This window comes from Lepisma saccharinum, chromosome 27, assembly GCF_977018435.1.
Source record: "Lepisma saccharinum chromosome 27, izLepSacc3.1, whole genome shotgun sequence".
NCBI classification, from domain to species: domain Eukaryota; kingdom Metazoa; phylum Arthropoda; class Insecta; order Zygentoma; family Lepismatidae; genus Lepisma; species Lepisma saccharinum.
In genome coordinates, this window is record NC_139255.1 from 35,039,023 (window position 1) to 35,055,779 (window position 16,757).

A 16,757-nucleotide genomic window follows, 5' to 3' on the forward strand; every position below is an offset into this window, starting at 1 on the left:
ACAACAATCTTTCAAACTTGAATATTGACATCAGACGAGGAATGCCTACGTGGTTAGGTTAGGCCTGTTAGGTTAGGTTCCATTAGCATAAATACAAAGAAAATTAATATTTTCGCTAAGAAACGCGTTACCTTGTATTGCCTAACATGAAAAAGGTTTCCTGTGACGTCGGAACACAATGTTGCTAGAGTGTTGTGCGATAAGTGTTAATGCTCTGCCTTTACGCACACCAATCTTGCAACCTTGAATATTGACGTCAGACGAGGAATGCCTACGTGGTTAGGTTAGGCCTGTTAGGTTAGGTTCCATTAGCATAAATACAAAGAAAAATTAATATTTTCGCTAAGAGACGCGTTACCTTGTATTGCCTAACATGAAAGAGGTCTCTCCTGTGACGTCAGAACACAATGTTGCTACTGTGTTGTGCGATAAGTGACACCCATTCGGGGAAAATGGCTTGTTCCGAACTCGATAGGTGGTTCTAGTGAAAACACGGCGAGGCTGAAACACTGGCTACGGGGTTGAATCATCTTAACACACGGAACATAGCACTCTCATTCAGAAAGCAAATGGCGGGAGCAGAAACAGCGTGTCGGACAGATATTTTCGCAGAAAACAAAACGCATTCACATTAAAATGGATCAAATCTACATTCAGGAACTTCCAAAATGCTCAAGAAAATGATTTCCGTAAGTACTTTCTCCTGTAAATTTGAAGGAAATTTGAAGGAATCCGTTTCACCCATACGATAATGTTACCATTTTCGGTAAATATGCGATATCGCCCGAACGGATTTCTTCAAACTTAGAGGAGAAACTACTTACTGAAATCAGTTTCTGTAGCAATGTCAAAGTTCTTCGAGGTATTTTCTTTCGCGGAAACTGAAAACTTCACCATAGAATGCTGCAGAACAAGAAATAATGGAACGAGTTTACAATACCGGACCGCTCTCAAATTGCTATGAAATTTCGCCTACTCACTAATTGAGTAATAATGTAATAATTGGCGGTCAAGTATGGAAATAGAGAAAAAAACGAAATAAACTATGTTTTCTTAACGTAACGTAACCCTACCATAAGAACAGCAGCTCCACGGAACACCCCATTTTTCCCGAATGAATGTCACTTATCGCACTACATTGTAGCAACATTGTGTTCTGACGTCACAGGAGAGAGCTTTTTCATGTTAGGCAAGACAAGGTAACGCGTCTCTTAGCGAAAATATTATTTTTTCTTTGTATTTATGCTAATGGAACCTAACCTAACAGGCCTAACCTAACCTCGTAGGCATTCATCGTATTACGTCAATATTCAAGGTTGCAAGATTGTTGTGCGTAAAGGAAGAGCATTAACGAATTTCGAAAGAAAGATTGTTCCGAATTGCTATGTATGGACAATCAGCATAGTAAATCGCAAGGTTATTTTACAAGTTCTACACGTAAATGTACAATTTGAACATGTGACCGCCAAATATGAACTACAGATACGTCATCAGGACACCGAAATTAGTAAGTAGGCGAAAGTTTATAGAAATTGGAGAGTGGTTCGGTATTGTAAACTCATGCCGAAATAATTACTTTTTATGTAAGGAACTTGCATTTTCTGTAAAGGGACAACATTATGCCGTTGTTTCCATTATGTACCTGCAAATGGCGCAAGCGTCGAAAGTCACGCGTTCTAGCCAGTGTTTCCAAATGTGCCTTTTTTTTACGAGAATTTTTTTTTAACTATGCTTACCTAACCTAACCTTGCTATCGTGAATGGTTTTTTGGGCTATCGTGAATGGTTTTTGGGGCTGTCGTGAATAATTTTTGGAGCTATCCATCAATGGTTTGTGGGGGGCTATCCGTCAATGGTTTGTAATGACATAATGAACACGAAAGTAGGTATTTTTCGGTTAAGAAGGTTGAAACACTGCATACCCACTCCAAATCGACAAAACTCAAGCACAACGTGCGATGATCCATGACGAGTGCATGCCATATTGTCTGTTACCCAAGCGGAACAAGGAAGACAAATAATGACTCATAATATGAAAAGTTGACACTATTTTATGGAAAAAGGCATAACTTCACCTTAAAGAATCTTTCGCAATGCAGAATAGCTAAGTATCAATGCTAAAATTAACGAAATAAACGAGTGAGAGGTGTTCAGGCGATATCGCATAATTACCTTATTTTCCTCAGAAAAGCAAAAGGTAAAAGTTGCCTATCGGCCGAACGGATTTCTTCATTTTTACACAAGAGAGTACTTACTGGAATGAGTTTTTCTACCATTTGGATACTTTGTGGAGATATTTCTGTCATCGTAGAATCTGCTGGAGTGGTAAATCATGTGTTTTTCATGATATTACTATGTTTGCCTAACCGAACGAACCTAACCTTGCCGTGAATGGTTTGTGGGGCTATTTATAAATGGTTTTTGGGGCTATCATGAATGGTTCGTGGGGCTATTATTGACATTATTTTCATCACAAAACATCAGAAAAGCAATATTTCACCTTAAAGAATGTTTTGCAATATCAATAGATAAGTACGAATGTAAAAAGTGACGAAATAAACAAGTGAGAGGTTTTTGATCAATGGCAACATTTAATCAATTTTTGATTGATTGCTTGATTTGTTGTTTTTAAGTACCAATTGCATCACCGAACAATACCTCTCACTCGTTTATTTCGTCATTTTTTACATTCGTACTTACTGATTGTGCATTGTGGAACATTGTGTAGTGTGTCATTTTGCTTTTCTCACGAAAATAATGTCCATAACAGTAATTATTGTTTGTCCTTTTTTCGCTTCTCTAACACACAATATGGCGGGCACAGCATCGTGAATCAGTGGGTATACAACCAACCTTCTGTGTTTCCAACCAAAAATACAAACATAGTTAAAATCCGTTGAACCATTCACAATAGCCCCAAGAAACATTATGTAAGGTTAGGGTAGGTTTAGTTAGGTTAGGCAAACATAGTTAAACGAATTTTAACTATGTTTGCCTAACCTAACCTTACGTAATGTGTTTTGAGGCTATTGGCAATGGTTGAATGCATTTTAACTATGTTTGTATTTTTTGGGTTAAGAAGGTTGGAAACACTGCATACCCAATGAAAATCTACAAAACACAAGCACGATGATCTACGAAGGTGTACGCACCATATTGTGTCTTACGGATACGAAAAGAAAGAAGTACTCGTAATGTGAAAAATTGAAATTACTTTCATCAAAAAAAACCGCGAATACACCTTAAAGAATGTTCTGCGAAGCAGATAGGTAAGCACGAATGTTAGAAATGACGAAATAAAGGAGTTACATGTGTTTGTGGAATAGTAAATTTTTACCGAACGTTCAATAGCTATATTTTCTCGTATCACAATAGCAGGATGGTCAACTGTTCAGAATGTCCTTTAATATTGTCACAACTACTATACCAAATATAGCAATTTTCACATTAATGGAAATGTTGCAAAGAAAAGAATCATACATTGCAATGGAAAATCCATATATTTCCATTAGAAGTGAACAAACTCTGCATACTAATAATGGCTCCACAGCAATTTAAAATTGAGGGAGTAATTTCCAAATTATAGAAAGTGTTTACTGGAAATTTTAATTGCTGTGTTAGTAATTTGTATTTGTTTTTCATTTCAAGCCTACCAGGAAAAAGAAGTTTATTGATAAGAAGAATTCTCTTTCTTTCAATTTGGTTCATAGAAGTCAGCAGGATCCTTTAGTTGCTGATGAAAAAGCACCTCAACATGTTTTGTTGCCAGTGTCGACAAAAAATAAGAAAGTAAGTTTTGTAAATTTGAGGTTGAAATTGATAACTGTTGTAGTTTTTAAAGATTTGTGTGTGCATATAAATATACATTAAATATCCTGAATTTACTATAAATCATTTGTAAATATTGTCATCCATCAAGGAGAAATATTTCAGTGCAAGTTAATGTTACTGCCAATATATTTATTTGATATTTTACTGGAGAGCTTGTTATAAGCTTTCCATTCTTCTCAGCAGTTTATCGTGCTATCAACTTTATATTATAACAATAATGTGAAAGCTGTACAGGTGTACCCTTTTAATTATTCCCCCCCTTTTTCGTTGTGTGCAATATGTGCAGGTGGCCATGTCGATCAGTTCCTTTCAGAATTCAGAAGAAAAATAGAACATGAAATAGGCAGAGGTGTTGTGCATGATTTGGAAAATGTTAGCCTTCATTACGACTGTATCTGCAAATCACTCTCCTAGGTATCTTGCTCTCCATTAAACAAAAAAGAAAGTATTAAAGATCAAATTAATAGATGTTATGCGAACCTCCACCCTCTAGTGTGACTTCCATGTACTAGATAATTTCTGCAAGGTTTTGTAGATGGATTAAGAAAACGTAGCAAAGTTTCAAAATGGGTTTGAATTAATGTTTGAAATAGATAAATGTGTATTAGTTGGTATATTGAGGTCAGTAATTATGCAGAAATTGCATTCTGAAAGGCAGGTTCAAGAAGTTACGAGGCACATGAAAAAAGAAAAGAAAAAAAAAGGCCGATAATTTTTTACTTGGGGACTGGCAACACTAACGAAGCTGCGCATGCATGGAAGCATGCTTTAGTAGTCTGTGCCTGCAACGGAGGTATATTTCTCAGTGGAGGTGCATACGTGCGAGTAGCAGGAAGTTGAAATGGTTGCTGTAATAGAAAATCCCGCCAAATGCGAGGTGAGGTCGGTGATTAGATTTCTCAACGCAAAAGGACTGAGTGCAGCTGGCATTCATTGAGAATTGCGTGCCATTTACGGACCAACAGTAATGAGTGAAGGAAAGGTAAGACAATCGTGCCATGCTTTTCGGGAAGAGCGTTCAAATGTTCATGATGACGAGCGGAGCGGCAGGCCTAGTGTTCAGATGGATGACCTTGTGCAACGTGTTGATGAGAAAGTGCGATCCAATGGCCGTTTCACCATTACTGATCTAGACAAGGAGTTTCCTGAGGTGTCTGATAAAACATTGCACAGAATTGTAACGAACAATCTGGGTTATCGAAAACTGTTTGCAAGGTGGGTGCCAAAAATGTTGACAAACACTCACGAAGATGAAAGAATGAAATCAGCACGTGAATGGCCCACTGGGAGAAGGATGGGAAGGACTTGTTTTCTCACAAAGTGACTGGAGACGAAACCTGGATATCGTACATCACTGGTGAGTCGAAGCAGCAATACATGCAATGGTGTCACTCCGGTTCACCGAAACCGAAGAAATTCAAGCAAACACCATCACATGGCAATATCATAGCAACTGTGTTTTGGGACCAAAAAGGTGTAATCCTCGTGGAATTCCTGGAACTGGGACGAACCATCACAGCAGATGTGTATTGCCATCCAAAACCAGCGAAGAGGAATGTTACGGTTTTGAATTCTGCTTATTCGTGACAACTTCTCCCACACACAGCTGAACGTACTGTTGCGACAATTAAAGAATTCTGATGGTAACGTTTTAAACACTCACCATAGAGTCCCGATCTTGCCCAAAGTGATTACTTTCTGTTCCTTCATCTCAAAAAGTGGCTTGCTTCGCAACGTTTCGGTAATAGTGAAGTTCTCAATACATCAGATCTCGACTGGCTGAGATCCCAGGCAGCAGATATCTACGCAGAAGGTCTATGTAAACTTGTTTGACGGTATCAAAAATGCTTGGAGCATCATGGTGACTATGTAGAAAAATAGCCAGGGTATGCACTTGTATAGCATCAAAATAAAAATTTTCTCGCTTGATTTTATTCCCTGTAATAACCAATCGGCCCTTTACACTCTTTTTGTGTAAAAAAATTACATACATGCATAAATAAGTAGGAAATATATTTATATATAATGCAAACTGGTGAAATATGTAAAGTAAACAGATTTTAATTGTACATACGTTGAATAAGGTAATTTCAACTCAAGATAGTGGGAAATGTATAGGACAGAAAAATGATTCTGCAAGAATGATGCATTACATATTCATTTTACCATGCAAGTATACCTGTAGAACAGGTGCACATATAATGACAAGATTAGCATCCATCCATCAGATGGTGGATCATGAATATGCTTTTCCCGCTGTCCAAATATTCACAATGGACCCATATTATTTCTTAGTTGCTTGTTATTTTATTGGAGCATTCGGACTGAAGCGACAAGCGACACTTGTTATTTGGAAACCAACCTTTAGAAATAAGTGCTCTCTGGACTGGATGGAACTGACAAGCTGCATGTGTTGAGTGTTGCTTCCGTGTAACCCATCCTGTGCCAATTGAATGCATCATGTCAACCTGGTCTGATTATCATGCATCCACAGAGAATACTTTTACACAGACTGGAAAGGAAGGTGTTGCATATCAGTGTGCAGTTCATAGCTGTTGGCTGTGTCACTTGCTTGGGCTTATACAGAGTTTCCCCTCTTTTAGGAGAGTAAGACTGTGTTCTGGGACATGTAAATGCGAATTTAACGTCAAAGTTACAAGAAATTAGACCTTTCAGAAGAATTTTAGGGGGTTTTGCAGAAAATTGGGAGGGTGTGTTTGGATAAGTCACTGAAATGCCCCGACGCTATTTGAGTGTGAAAGGTATCTAATATATATATTTTAGTTTGTAACTGCATCTTTCATTGATATGGTTTTGATCATCCATACCCCTGTGACAAAGAGGAAAATTTGGCATTGTGTTTATGAATGTTTTCTGTGGTTTTTATATCACAGAGAGCCTATGGACAGGTAATGGATGGTTTTTAGGTGGTTCTACCATATGTACCCATGTATAATGCACACCCTGTTTTTTTATGGTAAAAAGTGACAACAATTGTGTCTCCTGTATAATGCGCAGTACAATCCAGGTTCAAGATATGGCTTTCGTATTTGTAGGTCATAAAGCTGTTGCTATGCCGATCAAGAATGAATGACATCATACCTATTCAATGAGTCACCTGTTGCTAGTGGACCAAGAGGAGAATATCCTCTTGTGTAAACAATAAGCCACCAACCAACGACACCTCCCCCCATCTCCCTCCACTGTGTTGAGCATCCCAAAGATTTAACTCTTTAACCACCTTATTTATTATGTAATACAGTAGTAGAGAGCAAGATCAAAATTACCTTATGGATTTGCAGAGCTCAGGAAGTTATTTCCTATTATTTCTCGCCCAACAAATACCGCTGATGCGCATCCCATGTGACGGGAGGTGTATGCTTGAATTCCGCCAGAATAGCACTGCTTTTCTTGGCATCGCAGAACATTACATTACGAAGTGAAAAATCGTGGGACATGGCCTTTAAACTTTCATACGTGGTTTTGTTCATTCCTTCTTTACTTTTTTTCTAAAAGAAAAACTTCAAAATATACACCTTTTTGTGATTAATGTAACATTTATATGAGGCACATTCAGGACCCTTATCTAGCAGTTAGCAGCACAAGATTTCTCCCATTAAGGCAGTTACACACTCCATATCAAATTATTTGGCCAGTAATAAAAATCAGAACGTTACTTCATTTTGTGATGAGCTTATTTCAACCACATTGCACATTAGTGTCACCATCTTGAATGGAATACTGTTGCCATATTCAGAAACTACAGAATTCAAGCTTTACAACGATATAGATAGGGTTCCATAAACATGAAAAATCAATGCAAGTGTCACAAAATCATGGAATGACCCTGTACGGTTTCATGTTGGCTGCCCAAATTATTCCGTGCATAATGTGCACCACAGTTTTTGGGGACAAAGATTTGGGAAAAGAAGTGTGCATTATACATGAGTAAATACAGTATGTATCATGTCATTATGTCGTTCCTCATACTAATATAATTTGTTATGTTGTGGATGTGTTAGGTTTCATGTTATCATTTCCATGTGCCTTTTTTTCTTCCTTTAATATGTGTGTCCATACTGTGATATTTTGTTTAAAAAGCTGTGAAAGTGCTCAGTGATATTTCAAATTGGATGATGACTAGTCACGTGAATACCGATGCATTCACAAATATCCTTTTTTCTCCCTGCAAAAGGGGTGAGAATATATATATATATATGCACAGTGTGTCCGAAAAGTAACTGTGCAGTGGAAATGTTGTGCTTACGGCATCTGCCGTTTTCTCTACAGGAGATGCTGGAAATGTCCTCCTCCAACCTGAAGTCATGTCTGCACACAACACTTAATATTGTTAAACACTTTATGGAGGGTTGCTGGAGTTATCTGTCCAATGTGTTGGGTAATGGCTCTCTGCAGCTCCCCCAGTGTGTGAGGATTGTTCTCGTATACCCGTCCCTTGGGTGAGCCCCACAGACAAAAATCCGGGGGAGTGAGGTCTGGAGACCTAGCAGGCCAGAATCCACGAGAGATTATGCTGTCACCAAAAGATTCTTCCAAAAAATGGAGTGATGCCCCAGCTGTGTGTGCAGTAGCCCCATCTTGTTGAAACCAGCCCTCTTGAATCTCGCGTAACACCATCTGGGACTCGCATCATCGTACTAGTCTCACTCACTCTCCCAGTGCAATGTCTTCCCCCATTTATCACTTTTTCACACGTTCTTTTATTTTCTCACTGCACTGCACAGTTAGTTACTTTTCAGACATGCTGTACATGTGTGTTGTGAGGGGAGGGGTAAACTGTACTTCCTTTCTGTTTATGTGTGTGAGCATGTGTCATGTGTGTGCATTATGAACTGTATTCTTTTTTAAATAATAATATTACTAAACAGATGTAAGACAACATCGAAATTGATGGTTAATTAGAAGAAATGGCATTATAGCCTTAATCTCATCATGTAAACAAAGCTAAAACAAGTAAATAAACTGCTTGTGAGAATGAACATTTTCAAGGCATGTATGTATATTTCTTAATGATGGTTTTTCTTTTATAGGTGATTTGTTTTATTTGCGTAGGAGTGTTATATATTATGGTGTAACTAATTTTTGTTGTTAGGTTTGCTGCTGATAGTAATTTTCGATGTTTTTTGTTAGGTTGAGTACTGTTAGAATGTCCACATGTTTCTTGGATTTACGTGTGTGCATACATTTGTGAAGAATATCTTGGTTATTTGTGGTTTCGGCATCTTGATATAAGTGTTATGGGTAAACACTGTTGGTTGAATTTTAAAAATGAATTTTTTGAGGATGGATACATGACTTTTTATACGATTTTTAATCTGTGTTTACAGCCAGAGGAGGATGAGAAAAGAAAAGAAGAGCAAAGGAAGTTTGGTGTATACTTTGATGATGACTATAATTACCTCCAACATTTGAGGGATGTTAATAAACAACCTGTTGAATGGGTGCCGGTTGAAAAATTTCACTTAAATGAGAATGAGTTTCCACCATTATCCTCGGAGTGCAAACCAAACGAGTTTCCACCGGTATCCTCGGAGCGCAAAGCAAAGGTGAGGGTTTTTGTTACATTTCTGTTTATACTCTTAAACAATTACACTGGCATGTGAAATTATGAAATTACTTCTTTGGTGCCTGAGTACATTGAGTGGTCGACTCATAATCTCACCACTGAAAGTTCTGGGTTCAAATTCCGGTTTGTGCATGAGTTTTCCTTTGTCCCCTACACCAATTCCATCTATTTACTGTTAATTCTCATCATTGTGAGTAGTCTAAAGAAGGACCAAGTATGACATGAAATAAAAGTACAAATTGATAGTTTTTGCTCCTTTATTTTTTATGATAATGATTTATTCCAATTGAAAATTGACCAAAGTATAGGTAGTTTTTGTGATTTTTTTTTTATCATTTTCTCAGCATGTTCTTGTTCATTTACAGTACTTTCCTTTTCACTTCTTAGTATCCAATGGGATTACTTCTCACTAGGGCTGAGCAATACAACTACCATTAATTTTGAAATACCATCTATATAAAGAGCCTCTGCAAAGAAATACCACTTTTAGAGAGTCTATATACAGATCTGCTGCAGGTAATGATTTCTCGAAGAGGTAAAAAGTGACATAAATGAACCAAAAAAAAAGTTGTTCTATTTAATGCACAGAAGGGCTGTTCAGGACTGCACCCACAGTTTAAAATGAGTGACAACTCTTCAACGTACTTCGACCTTGAATCAAACTGGGAATGCCTTGGTTACAAGGCAACAGATCTACGCTGTTGAGGATACACACTGGCTTTTTTAAATATCACAAATTGTATCAAGAAAGAATGTGTTGTTTATAATATTAAATAATGAATAATTTTATTTTTGAGCACAAGGGATCTTGTGTTAAATATATTATTATTTTTGCTTTTTCATTGTTGACAATTTCAGTGTAAAATGGGGACCTGTGCTGGATCTGGAATTTTCTAAATAAATAAATATTGTTCTTGCACTTATTTTAGGAGGAAAAAGATCTGAAATTGCCTTCGTCAGTTTTTGCATCTGAGTTTGAGGAAGAAGTAGGTCTCTTGAATAAGGCAGCCCCTATCAGAGGTAAGAGAGAGAATTTCAAACAACTAAATTGTGGAATTATTTTCCTGTAGTTTGCGGTTATTGCAAGCATAAGAAAACAGTTTTTCGTTGTGACGTTTCAGGAGAACACACGCTCCCTTCATCAGACATTTATTTTCATTTCGACTAAAGATACAGTTATAACAATGGTTAGCAATTTTTTAAATAAAAAGAATCTGTTATATAGTGGATGTTGTCAATGTTACATTGTTGTAATATTGCAACTTAACTGTGAGAAGAAGCAGTCTGTTTTATTTTTATTTCAGATAAAAAAAATTGATCACATTATTTTTTTATTTAAAATTATGAATCCCAAATATCATCAGGTAATTCAAAGTCATCATTGTTTTCACAAAGTCTCTTGATGTTTTCTGTTACATTAAATTTTAAAGATGGTGGCTTACTCCATTTGTGAAAAAGAACACTCCATCCTGGATCTATGTTACCATTTTCATTATTTAATTTATTCCAGTGTTCTTCTGCAATGAACGAAGCTTCCCAGACATTCAACTCTGTGTTTCCCGTTAATCTTTTTAAAACCCTTCTCTTTTTAATCAAATGCTTCTCTTCGATGATATGAGTTGACAAACCTGTTCTTGGGTTTAGATTTATAATGTCCAAATCGTGTTCGTGCCATCTTATTGCCATTTTCCTTGCTGTTTGTCCCACATAATCCTTTGAACATGAACAACTTATATTATATATTCCTGTGGTTTCCACATCTGGTAGTGTTTCTCATTTTGAATTAATTAAATGCACATTCCAAACTTCTTGGTGATCTAAAAACAATTTTGAAATTAAATCTTCTAAAAATTTTGGCAATTTTATGTGAGAATCCCTTGTGGAATGGAATGCACACAAATTTATCTTCAACAGATTTTTCATCTTTGTCTGTATTTCTCTTTTCCTTTAGTTTTCTTGCAACTTGTTTTTTGATTTGGTTTATTCTGTTAATGTGAAATCCATTTTCTTTTGCTATATTAAAGAGCCTTTCTTCTTCATTTTTGATATCCTTATTATTAGAACATAATCTTTGTGCTCTCAGGAAAAAAATTAAAAATATATTATCCATTGTTGTACGTGAATGTTCTGAATTGGCATGGATGTATTTTTCCCCTGCTAATTTTTTCCTATGGACTGATGTTTGAATTGTTGTGTCAGTTGTCTTAATTTGCAGATCAAGGAAAGAAATTACATTGTTATTCATGGGTTCGCAAGTGAATTTTATGTGACGATTTGATTCATTTAACAATTTAAATACGTCCATGATGTTTTTTTAAATTTTTAGCAATAATTAGCACATCATCAACATATCTGATGTAGAGTATGATATCTGCACTTATCTCATTAACAATTGGAGATTCTATGTATTGAAGGAAAATGCTGGAGATGATTCCGGATACTGGGTTTCCCATTGATAGACCATTATTTTTCTGGTAGATTTTGCCATCAAATATAAAGTAATTGTAATTCGCACATACAGTAAACCATCGAACCATTTCCCATGATTCTACTGGGTTAACCTTCATCTCAATAAGCCATCTGTGTAATGCATCTGTGGCACCTTCTATTGGGACAGTAGGATATAAATTTTCAACATCAAAACTTGCAATACGATACTCATTATTCCAAACAATATTTTTTAGTTTCTGTTTCACTTCATATGAAGTGATGAAGGGAGCGTGTGTTGTCCTGTTCGTCACAACGAAAAACTGTTTTCTTATGCTTGTAATAACCGTAAACTACAGGAAAATAATTCTACAATGCAAGCAATGCGTACATACAAGAAAAAAAACTAAATTGTGTTATGTTTGACACATTATTGAATTATTTTCCGCACAATGTAGAGTAAAATATGTTCATTACAAAAACTGATTGATATAATCCATTCTCATTTTTTTTCACATGGTGTATGTTAACCAGTTCTAAATTAGTTTGAAAAGCCATTTTCTGATACATAAGAGCATTGCGAGATATGCAAGATGTCAAAACTGAATAATTCCAATACAAATTGTGGTTTAGAAATTATTTTTTCAAAAATAAGGTACTCTTCTTAAAAAGTGTTGGGATGAATATATTAATTTGGGATGTGACAAAACTAATTTCTGATGTATGACTATCAGCTGAAATTGGTAATAATAAGATACTTAAACTGATTCCTGTAAGGAAAAAACAGGAGATTTATTGGTTATTTTATGGCATGCATTTTTGTGTGTGTACTAGCCTAGGTTTGAGAGTTAGTTAGTTAGGTTTGAATCCTAGTTAACTCTTGTATGTCTTATTGTGTTCATTCCTTCATCTATTTCTTCAATTCACCATTTGCCGAACTCTGTGGTGGAGTGGGTAGCACAGGGGTTGTGGGTTTGAATCCTGGCTTGGGCATGGGTGATTTTGGGAGTGCCCCTTCATCAGTTTCATCATATAATCATTCATCCTTCTCATCGCAATTACCCAAAAGTGGCAAAAATGCAATATAAAGTAGCCTAAATCAGTTATCAATCAGTCAACTCACCATTCATCCGTAGGACTACAGTCGGAATCACGACCCTCTGTAAACAAACCGTCTCACTTCGTGTAACGTATCACACCACGTCAGCTGTTCGTGAATTTCCCTTGCCATCATATGCTGTTCACTGGTACTTCACCCGACCTTTAATTTTATGTAACATGAAAAAAACAAAAACATACTCCTATTTTAACTGATAGATCTACACATTGAAGTATAAGAAATTTTCATTAAGTGATCAAATACGGTCTTGTTGAAGAATGAACATATTCTTCTACGTCAAAAGTTCAATTTATCTGGCACTGGGTTAACAGATCCCCCTTCCCCCTCCTCTCAGTATGACAGTGCCAAAATAAGAATTACAAGAGAGTGAGAGAATCTTTTCAGGAAAATTCAAGCCTTTTGATTTTGTTGCTGCCCTTTTCCACCAAATTATTGCCCAACATTGTTGACATACAGTGTTGTTTTCTCCTTTGTGCAACAAATATACAGCCAGTTTTAGCGGAAGCTAAACAAAGATAAGCTGAGGAATAAAAAGAGATTGTTTATCTTTCTCTACTCTCTGTTTCACATGCACTGGAAAACAAGAAGACTATAATAAACACATCATTTATCATTATCCCGGTCAATGAGTGAAAATGAATGAAATGAAATACTTGTAGCTAAATTACTAAGCCGGGCTTGTCCCTGTGTTGCTCTGAGATACGTCTTAATTCTCCTTAGAGAAGAAAAACTCCTTTCGACTGTTGCAGTTGTCAATGGAAATGTCAATATTAGTTCTGCTAGTTTGTACACTTCACTAAACACTATGTCCAAATTATTGAGCTTCATGTAATTTGTAATTTCATTCACTGATTTATTCTTGTACTCATCCAGAGAATAAAGCACATTTAGTTCATTTTTGAGGCAGGCTCTATCAAAATTTGAGGCATACTGTTCTCTCAGTTCTACCAAAAGATCTCGAGGAAACATTTCACAAAATGTATGAAATTTGTCTGAAACCAACAAAGACACAAATTTTAGATCGTTTTGAGATTCAAATCTGAATTTTATCTGATACATCATTGTATCCAGAATTTCGTTGAAAACCTGTTATGCGGGCGACATGACAAGTTTGACCATATATCACTTTGCGGAAACCACCACCGATCTGCGTCGTTGAAAACACGTGCGGTGAATGGTTGCTATGACAAGGATTGTTTATGTTGCCAAACGTATTTCCGTTGGATGACTCTGGCGGAAACCCCACCGTGAGGGCGTAGATTTTGACAGTGGGGGAGGGGGTTGCTTGAAACAGAAGTAAACAGGATGGCAACATGGCTGACGTCTCAGAATGTCCCATATAGTTGCGACCACAGTAGAATTTCAAGGAGAAGCACAGCGCCAACTTCAGGGGCAAATCACTAAATTTGGGGGGATTTATAATGCTTGTATGTGACGAAATTCATGGAACTGGAAGAGAGACGAGCAATGCTCGAAGGGATGGAGAGGGGGAGGTGATGTAATTTTCAAGAGGTATCCCCTGTAGCTTGGATAATTTGGATTGGCACCCCTGCCTACTGCATTGTCTCCGTGTTGATTCACACAAACATTCTAGGCCAACCTCTAAACTTGACCAAGTATTCCCCCAGCTAGGAATTTATACTCCAAACACTGGTGGTCAACTAATTTTCTGGCTACTTTGCTGTACATTGGCAACCTATCTGTGTCGAATTTGAGGAAAATCGCCCAGAGGTATATATTTTACATGAGTACAGCGAATGTTACATCTTGTCGTCATCCACATAATTTAGTTCTGAAGCAAAGTTTTCCAGCACTTGAGGTTGGAAGCCAGCACGAGGGACCTCCAAGGTCGTCCCTGCCAGCACAAATACATTATGGTTTGAAAGACTTTTCCCTCAGACAAAGAAGCCTGACAATAAATAAAGACGACCATACACTAGCACTTTCCCCCGTGGTCGTTATGTGCGAGTGAAGCATCAGTTAAATTTGCTATAGTGCGCGTCAAATCTCCTGCATATGGCGATAGCCAATAGCAGCGCACTGCGGCGGTGCCATGTCGAAATCTCACATGGAAAAGAGACAGCGTGGTTGGGCGAAACGCCTTGTCACGGAGAGCACGGAACATTAGATAATATAACATATAATAAACTTAATGGGAGAAAAGAACATACCTGATTATGCCAGAGGGACTGCCAGGAGCTCCTCGTCACTCCAACAACTGCCGTCGTTGTCCTCGTCGTCACTGACCGCACTACTTTCGCCCTCTGTGTCACTGTCCTTCAAATTTATTATAATTGGGTCCAAAATTTCATCCCGACATATCTCCTTTACATAATCGTTTTCCCGTAATTGTTGTGCGTGTTTAACACAAGCGGCCCATTGTTCTTGTGTTACATTGTCAAGTTCTTCGTTAACAAGTCTTTCAACGTCCACAATTTTGAATGTACTGTTTCTATTGGCAACCTGACGCTTTACTTGAGCCCACACAAGCTCAATTGCATTGTACTGACAATGGTATGGCGGCAGTGGTATAATCTGATGCCCCCTTTCATTAGCAAGTTGATCGAGCTCATATATTTTGTCCTGATTTTTAAACGGCAGAACACGTTGTAATAATTCTGCTTTAGTTTCTGTTTGTGAAAAATTTATTCCGCGTTGCTGTAACCATTGTTGAATGTCAGTTTTGCGAGTAGTGGTGTTCGGAATTTTGTTAACTATTACGGAATGATAACTTGAATTATCCTTAATAATTATGCTTCCTTCTTCCAAGTAATTAATGAACCTGTTCAGAAACCAGTCTTTAAATGTATAAGCTGTCATTTCATTGTGATAATCTGATGTCAATTTTGATCGAAATACCCACTTACTCTCTGGTAAGAATCCCGTTTTCGCTGAACCTACATGACACACGATAAGACGGCTACCTTTAACCCACCATTTCTTGAGGTATCTTGCCAAATACTTTTTAATGTGTGGTTTTGATTTACCCAAGTCTCATCAAGGTAAAAGATTGGTCTCGAATCACCAGACACTCGAATTTCGTGCATTGTACGAATTTCGTGCATTGTACGAAGAAATTTTACCCTTGACGTAACAATGTCACTTCTCTCCATCAGAAATTTACGACCGTCGTTGGTTTTCCTGTACTTGAAGCCTAATTGTTTTAATATTCTCAAGGTGGAAGTTGTAGAGCCTTTGTAAGATATTTTGTCCCGTAAAGAGTACGTTATCTTTTTGGCAGTAGGAAAATCGCCACGATCGTAAAATTCAAAGACTGTTGTACGAACTACGTCTTTTTCAAAGTCATCTAAGTTTGTCGTTCTTTTCGGTACGTTAATGTGCTTTCTAGGTGATTGAAACATTGGAGCAGGCCCCGATCCATATGGTTTTGTCCCCGAACATATCCGAGAAACGGTAGCTTGATTCACACCACACGCTTGATCTGTTAGAGCCTGGCACTTCTTAAAGTCAATTTTACTTCTCTCTTCTTCACTTGAACATTTTTTAAAAAAATTGTACACCTGAATAATCACCTGTCGTGCCTGGCTTCGTACAACACTGTATTTTTTCTCTCTTCTCTCGCTACCACTACCACTTGGTTCAACGACATGCTGCAAACACCCACTAAACACACGGAAAAAACGATCAGTGGCGGTATCCTCTTTGTCAACTTCTTCTACCATCACCGGGAACGAATGTACCCTATTCCCCTCGCTAATCGGAAAGTTTCGGAATGCAGCAGGAACGAAGGGAGAGCAAAAACGATACAATGCAAATACGTTTATAATAACAT

At 37.3% G+C, this 16,757-nt stretch overlaps 1 protein-coding gene across 1 annotated transcript in view; it reads left to right on the forward strand.

The window, feature by feature from the left end:
* The window catches only part of LTV1 (LTV1 ribosome biogenesis factor), a 30,352-nt gene that overhangs the window by 1,413 nt on the left and 12,182 nt on the right, over window positions 1-16,757 (forward strand). The window contains exons 2-4 of the mRNA XM_083113522.1: window positions 3,648-3,788; window positions 9,179-9,397; window positions 10,347-10,437. Coding sequence (XP_082969648.1) covers window positions 3,648-3,788; window positions 9,179-9,397; window positions 10,347-10,437 — 451 coding nt within the window. The remainder of the gene's footprint in view (window positions 1-3,647; window positions 3,789-9,178; window positions 9,398-10,346; window positions 10,438-16,757) is intronic.